We start from the raw sequence: 26,816 nt of genomic DNA, 5'->3' as shown, positions 1-26,816 counted from the left end.
ATGTTGCTCAACATCATTATTCGTTAGAGAAATGCAAGTTAAAAGCACAGTGAGGTACCACTTTACACCTATAATCCAATGGCTATAATAAAGAAGACAATATAACACATGTTGGCCAGGAAGTAGAGAAACATGAGCCCTCCTACATTGCTGGTATGACTATAAAACTTTTTGGAAAACAATTTGATGGTTTCTTAAAAAGTTAAAGGTAGGGGCGCCTGGGTGGCACAGCGGTTAAGCGTCTGCCTTCGGCTCAGGGCGTGATCCCGGTGTTATGGGATCGAGCCCCACATCAGGCTCCTCCGCTATGAGCCTGCTTCTTTCTCTCCCACCCCCCCTGCTTGTGTTCCCTCTCTCGCTGGCTGTCTCTATCTCTGTCAAATAAATAAATAAATAAAATATTAAAAAAAAAAATTAAAGGTAAACCATATGACCCTGCAATTCCACTTCTGGGTATCTAGATACCTAAGAGAAATGAAGAGAAATGCATGTTAATGTTCTCAGCCGCATGTCCATAATAGCCAAAAATTGGAAACAGAACAGTTATCTGTCTGCTGGTGAGTGGATAAACAAAATGATATATCCATTGGATGGAATGCTTTTCAGCAATTTAGATAATGAAATACTGATACATGTTACAATATGGTTGAACCTTGAAAACAGCACGTTGTGTGAAAGAAGCCAGACATAAAATACCACAGACTGTATGATTCCATCTATACGCAATGTTCAAAAAAGCTAAATCTATACAGACAAGAAAACAGATTAGTGATTGCCTGGGGATGGGAATGGTAATTGACTGTGAACGGCCAGAGGGATCTTTTGAGGGTGCTAGAAGTGTTCTCAAACTAGATTAGAGTGGTGGATGCCCAACTCCACAAATGTAATGACTATCATTGAATCCTGTACGTAAAATGGGTGAATTTTGTGGTCTGTAAAATATACCTCAATAAAGAGGTTTCTCTCTCTCTCTCTCTTTTTTTTTTAAGATTTTATTTATTTATTTGAGAGAGCGAGTACAAGCAGGGGGGACGGTGAGAAGCAGGCTCCCCACTAAGCAGAGAGCCTGATGGGAGACTCGATCCCAGGACTCTGGGATCATGACCTGAGCTGAAGGCAGACGCTTAACTGACTGAGCCACCCAGGCATCCAAAGAGGCTTCTTAAAAACAAAAACACAGTTGACAGCATATTATACTTGGCTGTTCTGTACCTTGCTTTTCCATTTAACATTTCTTAAAGATCTGAAAGATCAATACATAAAGAACTTACTCAGTCTTTTTTTAAATAGCTGTACAAGTATTTTATTTTATTTTATTTTATTTTATTTTATTTTATTTATTTTATTTTTGGAAATTATTCCATTATATGGATACACCATAATTAATTCAACCAGTTCCTTCTTGATGGACATTAGGTTGTTTCTAATGTTTTGCTGTTACAAAAATGCTTCAGTGAATAGCCTTATGAATCCCACATTCCACATGTGGAAGAATATCTGTAAGGTAAATTCTTACTAGTGGAATTACTGTGTGAAAAGAAATGCAGAGGGGCACCTGGATAGCTTAGTCAGTTGAGCATCTGACTCTTGGTTTCAGCTCAGGTCATGATCTCATGGGTCTTGGAATCTGCTGGCATTTGGGCTCCATGCTCATCGGGGAGTCCACTTGAGGATTCTCTCCCTCTGCCCCTTTCCCCCACTCGTGCACTCTCTCTCTAAAATAAATAGATAAATCTAAAAAAAAATATTTAGAGAAAACGTCAGATAAGCCCAAATTGAGGGACACTGTATAAAATACCTCTGACTCTTCAGAATTATCAAGATTATGAAAAACAAGATAAGGCAAACTTATAGATCCAAGAAGACTAAGAAGACATGACAATTAAATGCAATATGGTATCTTGGATTGCAACAGAAAAAAGGACAAAGTCTAGTTTAGTTAATTATAATGCACCAGTATTGGTTTCTTCGTTTTGAAGAATGTCCCATGGTAGTATATGATGTTAACATTAGGGGAAACTGAGTGAAAGGTATCTGGAAACTCTCTTTTTTCTTTTTTTTTTTTAAGATTGTATTTATTCTTTTGAGAGAGAGAAAGAGAGAGAATGAACGAGCAGGGGGTGGGGAAGAGGGACAAGCATATTTCCCCCCTGAGCAGGGGAGTCCACTGTGGGGCTCGATCCCAGGACCCTGAGATCATGACCTGAGCCAAAGGCAGACGCTTAACCAACTGAGCCACCCAGGAGCCCCCTCTGTATTCTATCTTTGCAACTTTTCTGAGAATGTGAAATTATTCTAAAACAAAAAACAAAAAGTTTATTCTTGGGGTGCCTGACTGGCTCAGTCAGTAGAGCATGTGACTCTTGATCTCGGGGTTGTGAGTTTGAGCCCCACATTAGGTGTAGAGATTGCCTAAAAATAAAATATTTTTGATTGATTGATTGATTGATTTTAGAGAGCACGCACATGCATGCACAAGGGGAGGGAAGGGGCAGAGGGAGAGAATCTCAAGCAGACTCCCTGCTGAACAGCAGCCTGATGCTGGGCTCGATCTCACAACCCCAGGATCATGACCTGAGCCAAAACGAAGAGTCAGACACTTAACTGACTGAGCCACCCAGGCACCCCATTAAAAATCTTTAAAAAAAGTTTATTCTTGGGCACATGGGTGGCTCAGTAGCTGTCACTCTTGTCATGATCCAGGGGTCCTGGGATCACCTGCATGGGCTCCCTGCTCAGCAGGAGTCTGCCTCTCTCTCTGCCACCCCCTACACTTGTGCTCTCTCTTATGCACTCTCACTCTCTCAAATAAATAAAGTCTTTTTTAAAAGAAAGGTTTTTTTTTAAGTGCCATTAGTGGGGAAACTGGTGAAATCCAAATAAAGTCTGTATACAGTAGAGTTAGTAGTATTGTACCAGTGTTAAAACCTTAGTTTTGACAAATGTCTCATGGTTAGGTAAAATGTTAACATTTGGGGGGCGCCTGGGTGGCTTAGTCGTTAAGCATCTGCCTTTGGCTCAGGGCGTGATCCCAGGGTCCTGGGATCAAGCCCCTCATCTGGCTCCCTGCTCCGGTATGAGCCTGCTTCTTCCTCTCCCACTCCCCCTGCTTGTGTTCCCTCTGTCACTGGCTGTCTCTGTCTCTGTCAAATAAACAAATAAAATCTTTAAAAAAAAAATTGGGAAAGGGTGAGGGTATACGGGAATGTCTGTATGACTTTTTATCTTTTCTATAAATCTAAAATTATCCCAAAATTAAAATTAAATGTGCATTTGTAATTTTGAAAGATACTAACAAATTGCCCTCTACAGAGAATAATCAAAAAAGTAAAATAAAAAATAAAAGGAAAAAGTGGAATTCCTATGATGATGCTGAAACTATGGCACCTTAAGGCTTCACCGTGGTAATTGGCAAACCAGTTCCTCCCTTAATGAGCAAAGTTGTTTTTTTCTACTTTAATGATATGTTAAGGAATCATCATCAATGAATTTTTAAAATTACTTTTTGTTAAGCTCTTTCACATATATGTATTTCACATACATATGTATATTTTTTTTTTCTGTTTTGTAAATGAAAAACACCCTGAAGCTCAGAACTGAAACTTGGTCACAGAGATAATTGGTGGTAAAGGGCAAACTAAATCTTTCATGTTTTGACTTTGGAACAATATTCTCTTCTAAGAACCCATGTGTGGCTGAATGAAATTACCTACTAAAGCAGTTTATTGACCTGGAAAGGAAATGCTGTGTTAACAGGCTACTGTCTCTAGGTCAGGGGGTTTTAATGGGTGATTTAGCCCCCCGAGAGGACATCCAGCAATATCTGGAGACATCTTTATTTTTTTAACAGCTTGGGGAGGAAGAGTTGACTACTACTGGCATCTAGTGGGTAGAGACCAGGGAGGCTACCAAACATTCTACAGTGTATAGGACAGTTCCCCACAACAAAGAATTATCCAACCCTAAATGGTAGTAGTGCCAAGATGAAAAAATCCTGCAATAGATCATATTTCACAAAACTTTATTCACGTAGTGGATGCTCAACAAATAGTACAGTTGGGAGATTAATTCATAGCACCAGTGAAAAGGTGAGCATTCTTAGATGTTTTACAATTTGTTGATTTACAAATAGATTGTAGAATATGTGGAGGGAAAATATTTTATCAAGATCATCCTTTGGGGTCAGGGGGCAAGAGCAATACTAACAGCCTATTTCAACATCACAAGCAGATTATCTTAAAAAATATATCAAACTTTGGGGTTCCTGGTTGGCTCAGTCTGTAGAGCATGTGACTCTTGATCTTGGGGTTGTGAGTTCAAGCCCCATGTTGGGTGTAGAGATTACTTAAAAATAAAAAAATAAAATCTTAAAAAATTAAATCTTTTTAAAATAGTTGAACTTTAGTTAATAATATGAGTGCTGAATTGGTGCCTGCAAATTTCTTTGAAATGATGGGGCGTCTGGGTGGCTTAGTCAGTTAAGTGGTTCAGGTCATGATCTCAGGGTCCTGGGATTGAGCCCCGAGTCAGGCTTCCTGCTCAGCAGGGAGTCTGCTTCTCCCCTCTGCCCCTCTCCCCCACTCGTGTGTGCGCTCTCTCTCTCTCTCTCTCAAATAAATAAAATGTTTTAAAAAATTACTTTGAAACGCAATAAAAGAGGGATTGATGGATGGAAAAAAGAATAAATAGATATGTAATAAAGCAAATAAAGTAAAATGTTAGTTGTAGAATCTAGTGGGTGGGCATGTGGAAGTTCACTGTAGAATTGTTTTTTTATATGTTTGAAATTTTTCTTTTTTTTTTAAGATTTTTATTCATTTGAGAAAGAGAGAGACAGAGCGCATGAGCAGCAGGGAGAGACAGAGGGAGAAGCAGACTCCTCGCTGAGCAAGGAGCCTGACATGGGGCTCGATTCCAGGACCTGGAGATCATGACCTGGGCCGAATGCAGACGCTTAACCATCTGAGCTACCCAGGTACCCTATGTTTGAAAATTTCATAATATTGGAGGGGAAATCAAAAGCAGAGATTCACACTCTTCTTAGCAGACACTGGAAACCACATTGCTGATTTTGCTGGGTGACCTCAGGCAAGTTACTTTTTTTTAATGTCAATTTTTTTTTTAGAGATTTATTTATTTATTTTAGAGAGAGAGCATGAGCAGGAGGAGGGAGAGGGGGAGAGAGAATCTCAAGCAGACTCCTGACTGAGCACAGAGTCCAACTTGGGGGTTGATCTCAGACCCTGAGATCATGACCTGAGCCAAAACCAAGAGTCGGACGCTTAACCAACTGAGCCACCCAGGCGCCCCTCAAATTTTTTTTAGAATTTTATTGTTGTTTTTTTTTTTTTAAGTATTCTTTATGCCAAGTGTGGGGCTCACACCCACGATCCCAAAATTAAAAGTCACATGCTCTACTTACTGAGCCAGCCAGGCACCCCAGGTTACTTAACTTTTTAATTTTTGTGTGAAAGGTGGTGGTTGTTTGGCTTAAATGAGATGCTAGTATTGTGAGGTTCAAATGAAATAATGTAAAAGCAGTTTGAAAAGCTTAAAGCACTCTAAAATATACTGCATTACTATTAGGAGGGATGAGTACCTGGCCAGTTATATGTCATGGCTCTCGGTGTTCTTGACAACTCGGCATGTGATGACATTAGCACTGTTTCACCTGCTTTAAGTTGGAGGTACAAAACAACCATTTCCATCACACTTTCTGTCAAATATTTTTCAAGTATCTGCGGAAGATTTAGATTCCCATTTTTAGAAGAGAGAATCATACTATCTTTATAACCTTAATATTTTTTGTTGTTTTATTTATAGATTTCCAAGATCTCCACTTAGGGCAGTGGGAATCTTCTTTGACTCTGGAACACCAGGCAGGATCTTTGCCATTGGCTGGCCAAGAAGGAGGGGGCAGAATGTCTGCATTGTTACACCATAGAGTTCAAACTTCAAAAGACTTTGGGTTAAACAGTATCATTTACTCTGCAAATGATTATGTCTTTGCCTGTCCTCTATGATCATCACAAACGAATGAAACACCTTCCACGTCTTCCGAGTTCAGGTTACACTGTTTTCCAGAAGCTCTGGCAGCTGGTTCAGGTAGGATTGGGCTGGGTTTTGTGGGGACTGTTGGAAAGGAAAGAACTCATCTTTCCCGTTCTCCAGTTCTTGTTCAAATTAAACATCTGTGCATGTAAAAATTAGGTTACCTAATCTAGGTTGTTGTGTAAGACCATATTGAGCCTAGAGAAATGCTTTAGTTATTACATTAGGATTTTAAAAATATATAATGATATGAAAGGCCAGGGTTCCTTCACTTCTGTTTGATGGCTTAAGTGAATGTTCTGTTTGAGGGTACAATTTGAAAATGGTAGCTAACCTCTTTACGTTTTACTTTCTGTACGAAATATCATAATTGATTTTAACTTTGTGTATGTATGTGTATGAATGTATATTCATGCCGATGGGCTTATTGCTTTTTCTAGGGCCTTTGAGAAATGGAACCCAACTCTCTGAGGACTAAAGTCCCAGCTTTCTTGTCTGATTTGGGGAAGGCCACATTGAGGGGAATCAGAAAGTGTCCCCGATGCGGCACATACAATGGAACCCGGGGGCTGAGCTGCAAGAACAAGACGTGTGGAACCATATTCCGCTATGGTGCACGGAAGCAGCCTAGCGTCGAAGCCGTCAAAATCATCACAGGCTCTGATCTACAGGTTTACTCGGTGCGGCAAAGAGACCGGGGCCCTGATCACCGATGCTTTGTGGAGCTAGGCGTGTCAGAGACGACAATCCAGACGGTGGACGGGACAATCATCACTCAGCTGAGCTCTGGACGGTGTTACGTGCCCTCATGCCTGAAAGCTGCCACCCAGGGTGTAGTGGAAAATCAGTGTCAGCACATCAAGCTGGCGGTGAACTGCCAGGCAGAAGCCACCCCTCTGACTCTGAAAAGCTCGGTCCTGAATGCAATGCAGGCCCCCCCAGAAACCAAGCAGACCATCTGGCAGCTGGCCACGGAACCCACAGGTCCCCTCGTACAGAGGATTACTAAAAACATTTTGGTGGTGAAGTGCAAGGCAAGCCAGAAGCACAGTTTGGGGTATTTGCATACATCCTTTGTGCAGAAAATCAGTGCCAAAAGCTTGCCCGAGCGCCGGTTCTTCTGCTCCTGCCAGGCTCTGAAATCACACAAGTCCAACGCCTCCAAGGAGGAGGTGGCCCAGAGATGTATTCATTTCTTTGCTTGCATCTGTGCCTTTGCCAGTGACGAGACATTGGCTCAGGAATTCTCAGACTTCCTAAATTTTGATTCCAGCGGTAGGTGGTGTGTTGACACAGTTACTCTGTTTTTCTAAAATGGCAATGAAAGAGTCCCACTGATGGCATTTGGAGATTGTCCTAGCAACCTTCAGAAGCAGTTGCTAGATAATTCAAATGAAAAGCCTTCCTTCTTTTAATCCCAGTCAGCACACTTGCATAAAGGTTGGTTGGTTGGTTGGTTGATTGGTTGGTTGGTTGGTTGGTTGGTTGGTTGGTTGGTTGGTTGGTTGAAATTAATGATCAAGAGACTTGGGCATTTTCACAGAGACAATGAATCTAGGAAAAGTTAGCTTTGCTTTTTTTTTTTTTCCACTTTTTCACAGATGCCCTATGTTAATAAAAACAAAGAATAAACAAACAAACAAAAAAAACCCTTTTATTTTGGGTTGCTTGCTTGTTTCTTATCTTTGAAAATGAGGGAAGCTAGTACCTGCTCAAAAGATCTTTAAAGACTGTACAGCAAGTCTTTTGTTGTGGTTTTTAACAGAGTTTATCTTGTAGGTGCTTTTTATTTTCATTTCTTTTTTTTTTTTTTTGTAAGATTTCATTCATTTGTTTGTGAGAGAGGAAGAACAAGCAGGGGGAGCTGCAGGCAGAGGGAGAAGCAGGCTGTCCGCTGAGCGAGGAGCCCGATGTGGGACTCGATCCCAGGACCCTGGGATTATGACCTGAGCTCATGGCAGCTGCTTAACTGACTAAGCCACCCAGGCATCCAGATTTATTTTCATTTCTTAATGATCTTTAGTTGGCAGTAGCTTCCAACTTTTTAGTTTTATTTCTCTGTAAAGTCTTTTATCATGCTAATGTTCCATGAACATAAACCTATGTCTTGGGGAGTTCTTTAAAGGAAATTATTTTAAAGCAGGCGATCACTCCATAATTTATTTTTTATAAATTCATTTTTCTCTAGGCAGGGGCCCGTACTTACTCTTGGATGGTATTAATAATTAAGAAATCTGTTGTATTTTAGGTCTTAAAGAGGTTATTGTGCCCCAGTTAGGTTGCCATTCAGAATCGACAGTAACGGCCTGTGAGTCCACTGCCTCTAAGCCAAAGAAGAGGAAGAAGGAGGAAGTACCTGGTGAGAAGCTGTTTGGGTTATTTGGTGGTGTTGTCTTTAGAGATTGTTTTACTGTATTTTACATGTTTCACTGAATCTTAGCAAATACAAAAATAATATTTGTTATTTTTTTTCCCCGAAAAAAGTTTTATCCTCCATTGATGATTCTTTGTACAGTTGGTTCTTTTGGCATAAGTATAAGATCCAACCAGACTCTACTTTTATTATTGTATATGTTGTTTAGCCCTTAAACATTTGGACTAGTCTTACACCTTAATCTGCCTTAGGACAGTGTTATGAAGTTTTCATCCATAGAGTGTTTTTAAAAATTTGTGACAATGGTTAATTATATTTTCCAAACTAATTTAAGAGTATAGTTTCTTAACTTCATTTTCAATATGTGGCACCATATATATATTTTTTCTCTTTTAATGTAAGAGTACCAGTGTCGGTTAAGTAGCAAAATAATCAATATGAAAATACTGTTCTAATAAATAAGTATTAAAAGACCTAGACTCTAAACAAAAGAAAAATATTCCAGTCCACACCTGTGGGTAAACATTTTTGTGGGTAGAGTATTTTTAGAGGTGGGTCAGATTGTCATATACAGGAGTTTTGGTGGTGGGATGTTGGAGAAAGGTGGAGGAACAAAGTGACATGGGCATTTCTGTTTTTAAGAAGTAATTCTGACAGCAATATAGAGCAGAGATTGTTGTTACATGTTTACTTATTAGTCTTTCCTAAGAAAACCTGAAATTCAAAAAAAAAGTTCTTTTTTTTTTTTAAAGATTTTATTTATTTGAGAGAGGGAGAGAGAGCGAGCACAAGCAAGTGGGAGAGGCAGAGGGAGAGGAAGACGCAAACTCTCTACTAAGGAGGAAGCCTGACCTTCGGCTCTGTCCTAGGACCCTGGGATCATGACCTGAGCCGAAGGCAGACGCTTAACCGACTGAGCCACCCAGGCACCCCCAAAAAGAAAGTTCTGATCCTTTGACTCAATAGACCTGATTCTAAATAATTTGGTTTTTTTAAGATTGATTAATTTATTGTTTAGCTTTATTTCTTTCATTTTTATTTTTATTTTTTTAAAGATTTCATTTATTTACTTGAGAGAGAGAGAGCACAGAGGGAAAGAGAGAGGGAGAAGGAGACCCCCACTGAGCAGGGAGCCCAACTCGGGGCTTGATCCCAGGACCCCAAGATCATGACCTGAGCTGAAGGCAGACGCTCAATCGACTGCACAGGCACCCCTTTTTATTTTAGAGAGAGAGAGAGTGAGTGTGTATACATGTGTAAGCAGGGGGATTATAAATAATCTTTTATAAGAAAATAATCCTTGATACAGGAAAAACATTTTGTCCACAGATATTCATTTTACAGATATTTATAATATTGAAAAATTAGAAACAAGGGCCAACCTCTAGGGATAGTTAAATAAGCCATGATAAAGCTACTTGATAGAATATCAGGTAGCCATTAAAAATTATTATTAAAAGGGCGCCTGGGTGACTCAGTCGGTGAAGCGCCTGTCTTGGGCTCAGGTCATGATCCCAGAGTCCTGGAATGGAGCCCCACATCAGGCTCCCTGCTCAGTGGGGAGTCTGCTTCTCCCTCTACCTGCCTCTCCCCCTGTTTGTGCTCTCTCTCTCACTTGCTCACTCTCAAATAAATAAAATCTTTTTAAAAACTATTATAAAGAATTATAAAAATTATTATAAAGAATTATTATAGGGGTGCCTGGATGGCTCAGTCAACTGAGTGTCTAGGTCTTGGTTTTGGCTCAGGTGGTGATCTCAGGGTCCTGGGATCAAGCCCCGCAGGAACCCCACTTCATGCTCAGCGCAGAGTCTGCTGGAAATTCTCTCTCCCTTTCTGTCCACCCTTCCCCCTCCTCATGCACGCACACACACTCTTTTTCTCTAAAATAAATAAATCTTTAAAAAAAAAAGAAGAATTATTATAGGTGCCCCTGGGTGGCCAGTCGTTAAGCATCTGCCTTTGGCTCAGGGCGTCATCCCAGGGTCCTGGGATTGAGCCCTGCATCAGGCTCCCTGCTCCGCTGGGAGCCTGCTTCTTCTTCTCCCACTCCCCTTGCTTGTGTTCCCTCTCTCACTGGCTCTCTCTGTCAAATAAATAAATAAAATCTTTTTTTTTTTTAAGATTTTTTATTTTTTATTATTATTATTTTTTTATTTGACAGAGATAGAGACAGCCAGTGAGAGAGGGAACACAAGCAGGGGGAGTGGGAGAGGAAGAAGCAGGCTCATAGGGGAAGAGCCTGATGTGGGGCTCGATCCCATAACGCCAGGATCATGCCCTGAGCCGAAGGCAGACGCTTAACCGCTGTGCCACCCAGGTGCCCCAAATAAATAAAATCTTAAAAAAAAAAAAGAATTATTATAAAGAAATGTTTAGATAACTCAGGTAAGAAACAATGCTCAGTTAAATTTGAGTTTCATACAAACAATAAGTAATTTTAGTATAAGTATGTCCCATGCAATATTTGGAACATTCTTATATTTAAAAAAGTATTTATTTGAAATTCAGAATTTTTTTGCTAAATTTGGCAATCCTGATATAATCACAGTTACTTAAAATCACAAAATCAGTAAAATCAACTATTCATACACACACACACAAACACACACACACACACAGACAATAGCTCACCAGAAAATTGATAGTGATTTTCTGAGAGGTGGGAACAGTGGGTGAATTTTTTTCTTCTTTTCACTTGTAGGTCCCACACCCCGATTTTCTGTAAAGAGCATATAAAACTTAAAATGTTATGTATAAAGTGTAATGCTAATTCTTTCTAGAAGCTGAAGCTAACTTAGAAATTAACAAAGATGTTTTAGGTTTTAGACTCTTCAGAAATTAATACTGGATCAATTTCTGCTCTGCAGATGTGTTATTAAACACTAATGATTTGTGGTTTAGGTGCGCAGACGAACAGTTCACTACTGCCTCAGGATGCAGTGAGCAGTCATCTAAGGAAAAGTGGCCTGAAAAAACCTGTGGTTGCTTCTTCATTAAAAAGGCAGGGTAAGTTTCCCTTCCCCAGGGAACGCTAAGGAGGTGGGAGATCTTCCTAAAGAAGCCCAAAGGAATATATATGGAAAGAAATGTTGCATGTTATCCCCCAAAGAGGGCTAAGATAAACACGACCAGGCACTGAGGCTGAGGTCTGTTCTGTTCCACTGGTTTCCAATCCCACTCAAAGCCAAATCGTGTTCTTTTAAATAACAAATGCAGCAAAAATTACTTCGTGTTTTGGCAGCACATGTTCTGTAGGATATTTTCCTTTTGTTGCTTTTTACCCACATGCAGTTGGCATGGAGCCTCAGAGTTGAAGAAGAAACATATTTTACAGTTATGCAGTAATAAATATTTGTTGAGAAAGACAAATATAATCTCTTCTCCAAAGTTCTACGTTTGGGGGCACCTGGCTGGCTCAGTCAGTAGAGCGTGCAACTCGATCTCAGGGTCGTGAGTTTGAGCCCCACGTTGGGCGTAGAGATTACTTTAAAAAATAATAAGTAAATAGGGGCACCTGGGTGGCTAAGTGTCTGCCTTCCGCTCAGGTTATGATCCCAGGGTCCTGGGATTGATTCCCACATGGGGCTCTCTGCTCAGCAGAGCGTGCTTCTCTCTGCCTGCAGCTCCCCCTGCTTGTGCACGCTCTCTCTCTCTCTGACAAACAAAATCTTTAAAAAAAAAAAAATAAGTAAATAAAATAAAAGTCAACATGTGTTAAAAAAAATTAATTTTGAAAACATACCTAAAAACAGTAGCATGGGTATCATTTTGAACGTATGAGACAAAATGACTTAATTTGAACATAACTTATATATTTACTTTTCTCATCAGAATAATTAAATTTGTACATTTGGAAATCAACATTTTCTTTTTTTTTTTTTTTAAAGATTTTACTTATTTATTCGACAGAGATAGAAACAGCCAGCGAGGGGCGCCTGGGTGGTACAGCGGTTGAGCGTCTGCCTTTGGCTCAGGGCGTGATCCCGGCGTTGTGGGATCGAGCCCCGCATCAGGCTCCTCTGCTGTGAGCCTGCTTCTTCCTCTCCCACTCCCCCTGCTTGTGTTCCCTCTCTCGCTGGCTGTCTCTATCTCTGTCAAATAAATAAATAAAATCTTTAAAAAAAAAAAAAAAGAAACAGCCAGCGAGAGAGGGAACACAAGCAGGGGGAGTGGGAGAGGAAGAAGCAGGCTCATAGCGGAGGAGCCTGATGTGGGGCTCTATTCCAGAACGCCAGGATCACGCCCTGAGCCGAAGGCAGACGCTCAACCGCTGTGCCACCAGGCGCCCCTGGAAATCAACATTTTCTTAACTCTCATATATTATGGCTGGGTGATTAAAAACCAGATATCATCCCTGCTCTCATACTCTGGTTTTGAAGATAAGACCAGTACATAAATAGGAACTAATACAAGACCTAATCATAATTAACCAATTAATTAAGAAGTTACACATTCCAGGAATAACTGTTTTTGGAAGGTCAGGGAGTGTGATCAAAAATATCAGGTAGGGAGTGCTAGGTGGCTCAGTCAGTTAAGCAGCTGCCTTCAGCTCGGGTCATGATTCCAGGGTCCTGGGATCGAGCCCCAGTTGGATTCCCTGCTCAGCAGGGAGTCTGCTTCTCCCTCTCCTCACCACTTGTGCTCTCTATCTCTGTCACTATTTCTGTCTCTCTCTCAAATAAATAAAATCTTAAAATATATATATATATATGTGTGTGTGTGTATATATATATATATATATATATATATGACTTGAACTTTAAAAAATATCAGGTAGAAGGTTTTTGTTTTTTTTAAGATTTTATTCACTTAAGAGAGAGGGAGAGAGCATGAGTGGGGGAAGTGGCGGAGGGAGAGGGACAAGCAGACTCCCCTCTCAGTAAGGAGCCTGATACAGGGCTCTGTCCCAGGACCCTGAGACCATGACCTGAGCTGAAGTCAGATGCTTAACCAACTGAGCCACCAGGCACCCCAGTTAGAAGATTTTTAACAAATTTTCATCACTTCCTTTGGTGCAAAGAAAAAATAAAATAGAATAAAATAGCTTTTCATCCAAATTATCACTATATACATTTACCTAATGAGAATTTAGTTTCAAATGAATAGTAGCTATGACATCATCATCTCCTGATTTATAGATCTCTAAAGCAGCCATTATACAAGGCCATTCTTCAATTCGCAGTTGACTTTTTTCAAAGTTTTTTTTTGTTTTTCAAAGATTTTATTTTTTTAAAGATTTATTTATTTATGAGAGAGAGCGAAAGAGCAGGGAGGAGGGGGAGAGGGAGAAAGAGTCTCGGGCAGACTCCAAGCTGAGCGCAGAGCCCGAAGTGGGGTTTGATGTCATGACCCTGAGATCAGGACCTGAGCCAAAACCAAGAGCCAAAACCGACTGCACCACCCAGGCGCCCCCCCAAAGATTTTATTTTTAAGTAATCTCTGTACCCAACATGGGGCTTGAATTCACAGCCCCAAGATCAAGAGTCACATGCTCTTCCAACTGAGGCAGCCAGGCGCCCCTTCAATTTCCAGTTTAATGTTGAAAGGCTGCAAACTTACTGTGGTTAATAATCTTAAACCCATGTATCTCCACAGTTTTTCACTTCTTTTTTTCTAGAAGGATTCTTAAAAACAAACAAACAAACAAACAAACACCTAGAATCTTCCATTTCACTTAATGTATCTAAATTTCTTTGAATTTCATCTTATTGCCCTTTTCTGTACAAAATCCGCAGCTTTTTCAAACTTCAGCTAACTGCTGTTTCTATAAAAAAAGATAAAAGTTACTGAAAAGTTTTTGTTTGTTTTTCCTAGCCTGTGGTCAGCTGTTAGATGAGGCCCAAGTGACCTTATCCTTCCAAGACTGGCTGGCCAGTGTCACAGAACGCATCCATCAAACCATGCACTATCAATTTGATGGTAAGTACTGGTCACCTAATGTGGCTATTGCGGAAAGGAGGAGAAATTAAAGTAGTTGTGTTGTAGTTCTATTCTGGGTTTTTTTTAATTAAGTTTTTATTTTAGTTCTAGTATAGTTAGCATACAGTGTTGTATTAGTTTCAGGTGTACAGTATAGCGATTCAGCGATTCCATACCTCACCCAGTACTCATCACAAGTGTACTTCTTATATCCCCATCACCTAGCTCCCCCATCCCCCAACCCACCTCCCGTCTGGTGACCATCTCTTTGTTCTCTGTTGTTAAGAGACTGGTTCTTGGTTTCTCTCTTCTTTTTTTCCCTTTGTTCATTTGTTTTGTCTCTTAATTCCACATATGAATAAAGTCATATGGTATTTGTCTTCTCTGACCGACTTACTTATCATTATACTTACTCTCTGGCTCCATCCGTGTCATTGCAAATGGTAGTTCTATTCTGTTTTTGTTCTTGTTTTACGATTTATTTATTTAATGTAGGGAGAGAGTGAGAGAGCGAGCAGGGGGGAGGGGCAGAGGGAGAAGGAGGGAGGCTTAAGCAGACACTGCGCTGTGCATGGAGCCCAACAGGGGGCTCCATCGGAGGACCCTGAGATCATGACCTGAGCCCAAATCACAAGGCGGAGGCTCAACTGACTGAGCCACCCAGACATCCCTAAGAGCCACTCTAAGTTATATCCAGGCAGGTAGTGGTCCTGGATGTTTCCCCTCTGTTGGGGCTAGCCTCTTGGGCAGTTTTTTGTGTTTTGTTTTTTAAAGGTTCATCCATTTATTATAGAGAGGGGGTTGCAGAGGGGCAGAAGGAAAGAGAATCCCAAGCAGACATCCTGCCAAGCGTGGAGCCTGATGTGGGGCTCGATCCCATGGCCCCAGGATCATGACCTGAGCCAAAGCCAAGAGCCAGACGCCCAACCGACTGAACCACATAAGCGCCCTGGCTTTTTTTGTTGTTTTTTGTTTTTTATGTAAGCTCTACACCCAATGTGGAACTTGAACTTATGACCCTGAGATCCGGAGTTTCATGCTCTACCCACTGAGCCAGCCAGACACCCCCCACTCTTGGACAGTTTTTAAGGAAAAATCTGAACTCTTCTGACCCCTCCCCTGAACACTCTTTCTGCTGACTTTTTGTTGACCCTTGTGTCTTGCAAGTTGCTTTAAGAGGTTTGTTAAATATTTTCAAACATTTTGCCTGCTTTGGGATCATATTCAAAGAGAAAGGCCAATGCTTATTGGATCAACAGTGTCCTGACTTTGGGGTCTGTGGCACTCATGGCCCAGACCATCTCAGTGGGTGCTTGCCCTTACTTCGCTTGGACATGAATGCACATAGCAAATGCCTGGGGACAGTGAGCGGGATTGAATCAAGTTTACCTTCTCAGTTCACCCTCATTGTTCTCATCTCATTTCAGATACTCTTTAAGGGAAAAGTCTGGGCTGTGGTGGTGTTTACAAAACATAGGATTTGAAGAGTCCTCTTTGGTGGATGACAAGGGTCTGCTGTATTTGTTACAATGGGGAGGGATCAAGAGTAGGGCTGGTGACCGTGCTTGACTCATAAAGGCCAATCAAAGGCTTCTTTTTGCCTCCGTATAAAGCAGCCTCCGTGGCAGTTTTCGTTACTATTGCCACCCAGTTTCGTTCCTTGCGCTTCTCCCTACACGTCAGAAAGCCCACTGAGTTTCTCCAAACGAGTTTCTTCTTATTTGCTGTAGGCAAACCAGAGCCACTGGTCTTCCACATTCCTCAGTCCTTTTTCGACGCCCTGCAACAAAGGATATCTATAGGAAGCGCAAAGAAACGGCTTCCCAACTCCACCACAGGTACGGGATTTTTTCCCTCAGGAATAGCAGTAGATGTCTTGACTTTAAAGAACCTTGTTTAGAAAAACCGTGTGAGATTTTCAGGATTGGGACGTTGAGTCACATACTCAGGGCATGAAGCCAGTCAGCTGTGGAGTAACGATCACCCTCCTGAAGGCCCCACACTTATTCCAGTAAAAGGTAATGGAAAGACTCAGAAAGCACAAACTTGGTAAACGAATAATGAGGTGCAATAACGGTGCCCACCAAGAAGTTTGATGTTTTTTATTTATTTTATTTATTTTGAAGATTTTATTTATTTGGGAGAGAGAGAGCATGAGCAGGGCGGGGAGGGGCAGAGGGAGAGGGACAAGCAGCCTCCCCACTGACCAGGGAGTCCAATGTGGGGCTCGATCCCAGGACCCCGAGATCATGACCTGAGCCGAAGGTAGATGCTTGGCTGATTGAGCCACCCAGGCGCCCTGAAGTTTGATATTTTTTAGATATAAACCCATTCCAAAAAGCATTGCAAGCTCCAATCATTACTTGGGCTGGCTTCTTGGAAGCATATTGAAGTATGTGTCAAAAACAAAAATTTGATTTTCATGATTCCCAATTTTTTTTTTTTAAAGATTTTATTTATCTATTCAACAGAGATAGAGACAGCCAGTGAGAGAGGGAACACAAGCAGGGGGAGTGGGAGAGGAAGAAGCAGGCTCATAGCGGAGGAGCCCGATGTGGGGCTCGATCCCATAACACTGGGATCACGCCCTGAGCCGAAGGCAGGCGCTTAACCGCTGTGCCACCCAGGCGCCCCCATGATTCCCAATTTTTGATGAAGGAAGATTTTATTTGTAGAGTAATTCTTGGGCTTGGAACCCTTTATTAGAGTTACATTATTGTGCATATGTCTTGGTTTTCTATTATATCTTCTACTAGAAATATCAAGATACTTACTCGGTACTGTAAGGAAATAAGGGGGAGAAAAGGAGGAGGAAAGGATGGCTCAGTGGCAAATAGCCCAAGAGTAACAACAGCTGGAAATTGACGCTATTTCTTTAGTTAGTAGTTATTTGAGGATATGACAGGGACTATTTGAGGTCTAATTCTTTGAATAGTACGAGCTGTGAATCACTGTTTAGGGCCATAAAAATCTTTGTCTTCACAGCTTATCTATCTGAGGCAGCGTTGATTCTTTCTTTCACGTTAAACTTAGGTCTTCTAATACATTAATTTTAATACATCCTTTCGCTATTTTTGCAGGCGCTTTGGTGAAACCCTTTGTAATCCTGCAGACAAGGCAATAGAGTGGCAACCACGTTAACTGGCTTAGACTCCGTACAATCCTTTTAAGAACTATAATTTGACTTCTGATATATCTAAAGTTGTAAGAGATTGTAAGAGGCTGTCTTATAATGGAATCCAGTGTGTGTGGCTGTACCAGACAAAGAAATAAGTCTCTAAGGTAGCAAAAACAAATAGCGTCTCAAAGAAGCGTCAGAGACTTTATTGAGCAGAAATCCATATCATTTATTGTCACATTTCTCCAAACCTATTACAGATTTGCCTCTAGAATTTCGTTTTCAAAGTGCTGAGATTCTATAAGGAGAGGATAGCACTGCACTGAACTTTCTAGAAACTGGATAACAAATACAGTGAAAGAGAATGTTATTTTTTGGTAGTCTAATCTTGTTCCCTTTTTACATTGAAGCTTTTGTTCGGAAAGATGCCTTGCCACTGGGGACCTTTTCCAAGTATACCTGGCATATCACTAATATCCTGCAAGTTAAACAAATCTTAGATACCCCGGAGGTAAGAGGATATTTCTACAATAGGAGGGCAAAGAGGGGAAGAGAGAGAAGCAAGTGCAAGAAGTATGTTTGCACCAGTTCCTTGAGTTACAGGCACCAAAGAGAATTTCTTTTTCTCATACTAAGAGATTATTCAGAAATATTCATGGCTGTATGGTGCTGACTGTGATTTTAATGGTTATTTCCTATGGCTTGAAAAAGTATCTTAAGTTGGAATATTCCTTTTCCTTGCCTTTGGGATCAAAAAACAGAGATCATTTTTCTTATAAATTAAATAATGAACCCCTACTAGCTATGGGGAGCCCTAGATCAACTGGCAGGGAGCTAGAAAGTATATAAATAATTTGAGATGATATACTATTTGTAAAGTCAATGAACACAGCACAGTTAAATGCTTCTCTGCAAACTGCAATCTAGTCTTCATTAGAGAAATGACCCTTAATTAATTTGTGTTCTTTTTTGCAAGGGAAATAGTAGACATTTTTAAACATTTTCTTTTTCAAGCAGATCCTGAAAATTTGAGGTTTTCCCCTTCCTACAGTAATGGAATATTGTAGAAAATTCAGCATAGTGTGATTTGATACATTAAGATTAGCTTGATTGGAAGGCATTGTTACATTCAGAAAAAGAATAAGTTGTTGGGTAGCTATAGAACTTACTTGTGAACCCTTGAAAAGGCTTGTGTTAGCACTAAAAACACTTGAGAAACTTCTTTAAATGTCAAATGTCACAGAGACAGCTTCTGGCCTGGAGCAGGGGTTCAGGGAGGCAGCGTTAGGTGAGGGAAGAGAGCTAAGAATCATGGAGTGTCTGTCGGCTGGGCATTACTTACCTGCATCACCTCATTCAAACTCACAACCATGCGTTGGTATTAACTGTATTTTGCAGATGAGAAACAGGCCATGAGAAGCTCACCCTGCTGTTTAGTGGCAAAGACCAGTTCAAGTTCTGTCTGGCTCCGTCCTAAGGACGGTGTGAAGCATGCAAGGTGTGAGGTCTGCTGTAGGTGCTGTCAGTGGAGCATTTAGAAGAATGATGCTAGCAGAGCAGCAGGGGAAGGAATAAAACTGATTTGAGAGCAAGTCCATGCCCGTAGCCATTGGATAGCCGTGAAGATGTTAGGGGTTCAGTTCATATGCACTTTGGCTGGGGTTCACCTTAAAGTTACAGAAGAAAAAGGAAAGCCATGAATGATGTAAAGGAGAAAAGGCAGATTTGTCGACAGTATTTACTTGAAAATACAAGAGGAAGTTGTAATTAATTGGAGTGTACTGAACAAAAAAGAATTAGTGAAAGATGTGTTGTCATCCAGATGTTTGTCTACTTTAAGTTTCTCCTTTCTCACCTTTCTTGGTATTGTCTCTGTGTCCAGATGCCCTTGGAAATCACTCGGAGTTTTATCCAGAACCGCGACGGGACTTACGAGCTGTTTAAATGCCCTAAAGTGGAAGTAGAGAGCATAGCAGAAACCTATGGTCGTATAGAAAAGCAACCCGTGCTGCGACCCTTGGAACTAAAAACTTTTCTCAAAGTTGGTAAGTGAAATTGTGTTTCCAATAGTGCATCTTCCTCGGAGGGTCAGCCTTGTGCTTTGCACTGCCCTAGACTTTGCATCTTGACCTTAAACAAAGAAGACACAGTCATTCATCTTGTAAAGGCCATTATGGAGCAAAGTGTTTTATGTCTTTTGAAACAGTGCTTTTAAAATAAAATTACAGGGGCGCCTGGGTGGCTCAGTCGGTTAAGCGTCTGACTCTTGATTTCGGCTCAGGTCATGATCTCAGGATCGTGAGATGGGGCCCGGTGTCAGGCTCTGTGCTAGACTTGGAACCTGCTTGAGATTCTCTCTCTCTCTCTCTCTGTCTACCCCTCCTTACCCCCTGCTTCTGCACAGGCTCTTTCTCTCTCTCTCCAAAAAAGTAATTAATTAATTAAATGACAGGGGGCATCTAGCTGGCTCAGTTGGTGGAGCACATGTCCCATGTTGGGTGTAGAGATGACTTAAAAATAAAGTCTTTAAAAATAAATAGAATAAAATAAAAGTGGGATGCCTGGGTGGCTCAGTGGGTTAAGCGCCTGCCTTCAACTCAGGTCATGATCTCAGCATCCTGGGATCAAGTCCAGCATTGGGCTCCTTGCTGAGCGGGGAGCCTGCTTCTCCCTCTGCCTGCTGCTCCCCCTGCTTGTGCTCTGTCTCTCTCTCTCTGACAAATAAATACATAAAACCTTAAAAAAAAAAAAAAAGAATAGAATAAAAGTAACACATGTTCATTATAGAGAAATCATAGATTTCATTATAAAGCATCAAAGAGAAAAATAAACCACCTATAATCCCATGTACCATAGAAGACATCACCAGTAGATTTTAGTATCTACTCTCTTCTGTGCATGAAAAGAATTTATAAAACATGGGATCATACCTCAGCTGCTTTTTTAACATAAAAATATACCATGAACAGTTTTCCCTATCTTCAACATTATTTTTTAACTTTTTTTTTAAGATTTTATTTATTTATTTGATAGAGAGAGACACAGCGAGAGAGGGAACACAAGCAGGGGGAGTGGGAGAGGAAGAAGCAGGCTCCCAGCGGAGGAGCCTGATGCGGGGCTCGATCCCAGAATTACAGGATCATGCCCTGAGCCGAAGGCAGACGCTTAATGACTGAGCCACCCAGGTGCCCCTATTTTTTAACTTTTTTGTTATAAAACATACATAATATAAAACTTTTCTAAGTGTATGTATGGTTCTCAGGCATTCAGTACAATTAAGTACATTTACATTGTGCAGCCGTCACCACCATCCACCTCCAGAACTTTTTTGTCTTCCTCCATGGAAACGGTACCCATTAAACAGTAACTCCCCTGGTCCCTGGCAACCACCATTCTACTTGCTGTTTATTAATTTGACTACTTTAGGTACCTCATCTAAGTAAAATCATACAGTATTTGTCTTTTCTCTGACTGGCTTATTTCGGTCAGCATAACGTCCTTAGGTTCATCCATGTTGGAGCATGTGTCAAAATTTCTTTCCTTTTTTTTTTTTAAAGTGAGCACTGTGCCCAACATCAGGCTTGAACTCACGACCCCAAGGTCAAAATGTGCACACGTACTGACTGAGCCAGCCAGGTGCCCCATAGTTTTGAAAGCTATACTATATTATTTTTATTTATTTATTTTTAAAGATTTTATTTATTTAGGGGTGCCTGGGTATGGGTGGCTCAGTCGTTAAGTGTCTGCCTTCGGCTCAGGTCATGATCCCAGGGTCCTGGAATCGAGCTCCACATCAGGCTCCCTGCTTGGCTCTCGCTACCTCTCTCTCTGTCAAATAAATAAATAAAATCTTAAAAAAAAAAGAAAAGAAAAGAAAATGGGGGGAAAAAAGATTTTATCTATTTATTTGTCAGAGAGAGAGGTAGCGAGAGAGGGAACACAAGCAGGGGGAGTGGGAGAGGGAGAAGCAGGCTTCCCGCCAAGCAGGGAGCCCGATGTGGGGCTCGATTCCAGGACCCTAGGATCATGACCTGAGCCGAAGGCAGATGCCCAACTGTCTGAGCCACCCAGGCGTCCCTATACTGTATTATTATTATTATTTTTAAAGATTTTATTTATTTATTTGACAGAGAGAGAGGCAGTGAAAGAGGGAACACAAGCAGGGGGAGTGGGAGAGGAAGAAGCAGGCTTCCCGTTGAGCAGGGAGCCCGATGTGGGGCTCGATGCCAGAACACTGGGATCATGACCTGAGCCGAAGGCAGACGCTCAACGACTGAGCCACCCAGGCGACCCCCTATACTGTATTATTTTTAATTCTGCTAGTGTTTTATATTTTTTTCAAGAGCATTCTTTAACCTGAGTTTTTCTTTTTTTCCTAAAGATTTTATTTATTTGTTTGTTTGTTTGAGAGAGAGCAGGAGCAAGAGGGAAAGGCAGAGGGAGAAGCAGACTTCCCACTGAGCAGGGAGCCTGACATGGGGCTCAATCCCAGGACACTGGGATCACGACCTGAGCCGAAGGCAGACACTTAGCCGACTGAACCACTCAGGCGCCCTCCCTGAAATTTTCTTTTGGATAGATATACCAGTAATCACTTTTCAAACTTCCCTTGATTCTTCTTGTCTTAGTTTTTTTTTTTTTTTCTTCTTTTTTTTATTCCTGAACAGAGTAACATCTGTCCAGCCTCAAATTTTGGAATGATACTAATCAGTGTTTCTTTCTTTCTTTTTTTTTCTTGTCTTCAGGCAACACTTCCCCAGATCAAAAGGAGCCAACACCTTTCATTATTGAGTGGATCCCAGATATCCTTCCCCAGTCCAAGATTGGCGAGCTGCGGATCAAGTTTGAGTATGGTCACCACCGAAATGGGCATGTTGCGGAGTACCAAGACCAGCGGCCACCACTGGACCAGCCCTTGGAACTGGCCCCTCTGACCACCATCACTTTCCCTTGAGGCAAAACAAAACAGTCTTTTGCTGCTAAATTTGCACATCCCCACCCCTTGACAATTTTAAATACTAGTTAGGCATTTAGATGGCCCCATTCCTTAGTGAACTGCTCTTAGCTAAGATGCAATTTCTCAGCGCATTCGAGTGGATTCTGTTGAAGAAAAACTCTTCTTGTAAATGGCCTTTTGGTGCTGCTGTGTACAGTCTTCATTATAAATCGGGTGATATGTCTGGCTAGAATTTTAAAGGAACAAAAAGGAAACCAGCTAGCTCACTTTCCTTCTTAAAGGACTCCTATTTTGAGTTTGTTTCAACCTTTTTCTAATTCTCTAAGAAGTTAGCAGCACTCTGCCTTACACTAACAGTGTTGGAAAGTTAATAATACCCTGGTTAGGGCAGAATGTTAAGGACCATCCTGACAGAGTTCCAGTCATGCCCTTTTATCCTGTTCTCAAATAAAGCACAGTGTCACTAGTTTTTCCAAAGTATATCTCATGTTGGCCTGATTATAAAATTATAAACCATTGGGGAGATTTAAGTAATAGTGAAATAGGAAAAAGAGGTCCGTGTGTCAAGGGAATATTGACATCTCAAACTAATGCTTCAATTGCTTATTTCATTCATATTTATTTCCTTCTTTATTCTCGAAAAAGTTTAATAGCCAGTAAGATTCAATTCCTATTGCTGAATTTATTGATCGCGGAATGGAGATACTGAAAGACACAGAAGTGGAAGCCTGCCTTCAAGGAGAAAAGAAGGGAATGAACATTTCCTATATGCCTACTATGTGCCAGGCACTCTCATTTACATTCCCAATCATTTTTCTCATTTAGTCCTCATTATTCTTTGAATTTAGGCATTACCCTTTTTTTAAGTTAAAGAGCCTCTCTGAGGTTATCTTGGTGGAAACAGCATTAAAAATAATGTTTCCTTTTATTGCAAAGGACATGTTCTTTCTACTTTGTCATGTTGCTTTGATATAAATTCCTTGTAATCCATTGTCCTTGAGAACACAAGAAAAATCCATACAAAGGAGGCTCTTGGTTTTCTTTTGACTGCAAGTAACAAAAACCCAACTCTAACCAGCTCAGGCAAAAACTGTAATGAATGACTGGTTCATGGACTCTAAAATAGGGCTGGACAGCCATTCTGGGGTGGCACTGGGGTGTGACTAGGCCTCCAGAACCCTGGAGCCCTCATGCATGTGACACATCCCTGTCTCTCCTGGGGTTTTGGGCCAGAATTCTGGCTCACGAGATGCCTGAAAGTATGACTTCCACCTCCACACTAGCACAGGACTGGCCGCTCTGCTCTGTCTCTCCTCCAAAGGGCAAAGACCCAGACGAAAGACTCTGATTGGCATTTTTGGTAAAAGGGGGAGCTGGCCCCCTACAAAGGGGAGACGGGTAGGCAAATTAAGTGTCAGTCCTGTGTGGTTGAGGGGATGGCTTGTGTGGAGAGCTCACAAATGCTTTAGACGGTGGTGGAATTCCTTGAAGAGACTCCGGAGAAGTCCACAGAGAACTTAGAACTTGCACTGGGCTTTAAGGGAGAAAGGGTTTGTATAGATATAAAGAGAAATTAAAATTAGGTGAAGCAGAGCCTTCCTGACAAGGAAGAATACCTAAGGAAACATACTGGTTGGCCCGTTCAAGAAACCCTTCAACCTGAGTACTTTGAGGACAGTAGTCACAGCTTTTTGACCAAAACAGATCTGTGAGTGACAGACAATGCCTGGGTCTAGCAGTACTTGACTGTATAGCCACAGGGACGAGAAGAACCATAGAGGCCATAAAACAGGTGGCTGGGACAAATGATCCACCCAAAGAAGTGCACACTCAAGTGCTAAGGTCTTCACCCAGGACCACCCCAGCCCACCATCACAGCCCATCAAAATCTGGAATGGGGTTCAGAGTTACGGTGACCCTGTTTTATGACTTGACACCCTCTCTAACAGGTCAACTACGGGCCCACGAGTACCAATCAGTTGGACTGCTGCACCCACTCTCAACATTCAGACCCCTCTGGGACGCCACCAGCATTGACCTCACTTCAGACTGACCCCACACTACCACTACAGAGTGATCCTAGAGACTCCCACCAGAAGAGGATCTGCAAACCCTGCACCCACCTGCCTCCCGACCCAACCACGCTCGCACCTGCTCTCCATTGTATACCTCCTCCATTAGTCGTAGGAATCTCCATCTCTGGGAGATGGCTTGTTCAGCTGCTGCCTTTCAACACTGCAGCCACCATTTGTATTCTGGAGTCAACAGCTCAAAATCCTCCATGTTCACGTAGCCGCCTGTCTACTGCACAGACTGATGATCCTCAGACTGAGTGTATTAACAGGTCTAAGATACCGCCTTAACTTCTCCAGGCAAGCTGGCTGCGTCCCTAATGTTGTGGGCATCATGAGAACAACCCGCTGCTCCTCCATCTAGAACACTTTGGTTCTAACCTATCGTGTCCCTGCTTCTACCAGAATGCTGTCATCTCAGCAGATTGTAGCTTAGAAGAGTAATAGGTCACTCAGAGACCTCCTGAAAATCTGACTCCAAGAACTACCCACCTAAGTGAAGGTCTGTAGGCCTGCCACCTGGCTCTCTCAAGGTACCAGATGTCATCAGCCCTGTGGCCTTCTGGGCCCAGCAATTCCCAGTCACAGAAGTCGGTCCTGTCTTTCACTGATTCCTGTTCTGTCCAGTCTGCCAATAACCTGCAGCTTCCCTCCAGCCCACATGTGCACACACATGCACACACACCCCAGCCTCCTGCGTGAGTAGGTGCCTCCCAGCTCTGGCTACCTACAGAATGCAACCTAGGTGTGTCATCTAAGATGCACTGTTCTGTTAGCGTCTGGTTCTCCCCTGTCAGAGCCTAGAACTTGCCCTCTGCTAAGATAATCCAGGGAAATCCCACAGTATCTGCTGAAGGTGAGAGAATGGGCAGACTGCCCTCCTCCGGCGCTTTGAATGACCTGGACCCTCTCAAGTATGAGTCGCATATAACACAGGAAAACCAACCACAGAGAAAAACCTTACCCCTTAACCTATTTCTCTTTTTCTTTTTTTATCTCCCAGATTCTGATTTCCTAAGTTTTCTTCCTTTGCATTTTGTGATGTTTTCTGATACTCCTTATTGGAGGCTTTTTAAAAAAGGTTGGGTTTTTTGTTTTTTTGTTTTTAAGTAATCTCTACACCCAGCTTGAGGCTCGAACTTAAAACCCCAAGATCAAGAGTTGCAGGCTCCACCGACTGAGCCAACCAGGCACCCCTTGGATCTTATTTTAACCCTCCTTACCGACCTTCCTCCCTGTCTGCCTGCCCTCCCACCACTCAGCTCTGCAAGCTCCCTTCACATCTTTCTACCACCCCACCTGCCTCACCAAGGGAGCAGGATGCCTTGTTTTACAATAGTGCTTTAACATGCATAGGGATCACCCAGGGATCTAGTTAGAATGCATATTCCAATTCAGTTCTAGGGTGCGGTCCAAGATTCTGCATTTGTGTCATCAACCTGGATGCCGACAGTACAGGACTGCAGAGATGCAGCTGGACTCCAGGCTGCACTTTGAGTAGCAAGACCTAATGCCTGACTTGGTACTGGGACTCCCACCGCTCACTGCCACTAATGGAAGAGGGCAGTCCTGGAGGTCGGTGACACTAGCAATCAGTGGCGGCTGCTAGAGCACTAGCTAACATGCACCTAAGTGCTTCAAGGCAATGTGTTGTGTGAGCTGCTATATGGCACGCTCCCACGAGGTTGCTCCAACGGATAGGCACTAGTCTGCCTCCGAACGGGTTCCAACTCAACAGTTACAGAAATATAAAGTCTGTAACCACACACACTCCCTGCGCGCTTTTTCTCCATTCTCCCCAGTACCACTTTTTCATTGATCTCTCCACACCATCTTAAGTTTCAGATTTTAAGCCCTGGGTTCAAACCCTGACTCCGCCACCCGCTATTAACTGGGCGACCTTGGGCGAGTTACTCAGCCCTACGATCCGGTGTCCTCATCCGGATGGTGTGCATACTAAATAAGATAGTGTGTGGGAAATCCTCATTAAATACTAGCCTATTGTTTGCACTTCTCTCTTCCTCTTCTACCGTTTTTTTCTAACAGCTTTGAGACTCGAACGTTGCTTTTTTGTTTGATGTAACAGAAAGGCTGGAAGTAAGTATGAAGGGGTGTGTGTGATGCTGGTATTCATTTTGTTCCTATCTTTCCCCCTTTTTTTTCAAATTTTCTATGACGAACAATATTACTTTGATAAGTTCGAAAAAGGCAAGGTTATACCCTTAAAAGAGTGGGCTTAAAGATGACTGCACACTCCACAGAAAGGTTCAAGAGAAAGAAAAAGACGCCCCGGCGCCGCAGGCGGGGGCTAGTCACGCGGCG

The 26,816-nt window shown here is 42.0% G+C and overlaps 1 protein-coding gene across 1 annotated transcript; it reads left to right on the top strand.

Moving 5' to 3' along the window:
• The first annotated feature begins 5,825 nt into the window (after window positions 1-5,825).
• Window positions 5,826-26,498, top strand: C7H2orf42 (chromosome 7 C2orf42 homolog). Its single transcript, XM_045788194.2, has 9 exons — window positions 5,826-6,105; window positions 6,492-7,326; window positions 8,300-8,410; window positions 11,330-11,434; window positions 14,243-14,347; window positions 16,078-16,185; window positions 17,876-17,976; window positions 19,348-19,510; window positions 22,211-26,498. Exons 2-9 carry the CDS (start codon window positions 6,504-6,506, stop codon window positions 22,417-22,419), a joined length of 1,725 nt encoding a protein of 574 aa, XP_045644150.1. The 5' UTR covers window positions 5,826-6,105; window positions 6,492-6,503; the 3' UTR covers window positions 22,420-26,498.
• Window positions 26,499-26,816: the final 318 nt, after the last annotated feature.

Source organism: Ursus americanus, chromosome 7, assembly GCF_024610735.1.
Source record: "Ursus americanus isolate L20-20 chromosome 7, mUrsAme1.1.p, whole genome shotgun sequence".
In the NCBI taxonomy this organism is placed as follows: domain Eukaryota; kingdom Metazoa; phylum Chordata; class Mammalia; order Carnivora; family Ursidae; genus Ursus; species Ursus americanus.
The sequence above is the reverse complement of the archived record's forward strand: the minus strand, read 5'-3'. Positions and strand labels throughout refer to the sequence as shown.

What these genes read in the sequence shown, in the direction of transcription:
- C7H2orf42 (XM_045788194.2), top strand. Translation starts at nt 6,504, where the DNA reads ATGGAACCCAACTCTCTGAGGACTAAAGTCCCAGCTTTCTTGTCTGAT. An exon ending in CCTAAATTTTGATTCCAGCG is followed by an intron (nt 7,327 to 8,299) that starts GTAGGTGGTGTG and finishes GTTGTATTTTAG; the next exon opens with GTCTTAAAGAGGTTATTGTG. An exon ending in GAAGAAGGAGGAAGTACCTG is followed by an intron (nt 8,411 to 11,329) that starts GTGAGAAGCTGT and finishes TTTGTGGTTTAG; the next exon opens with GTGCGCAGACGAACAGTTCA.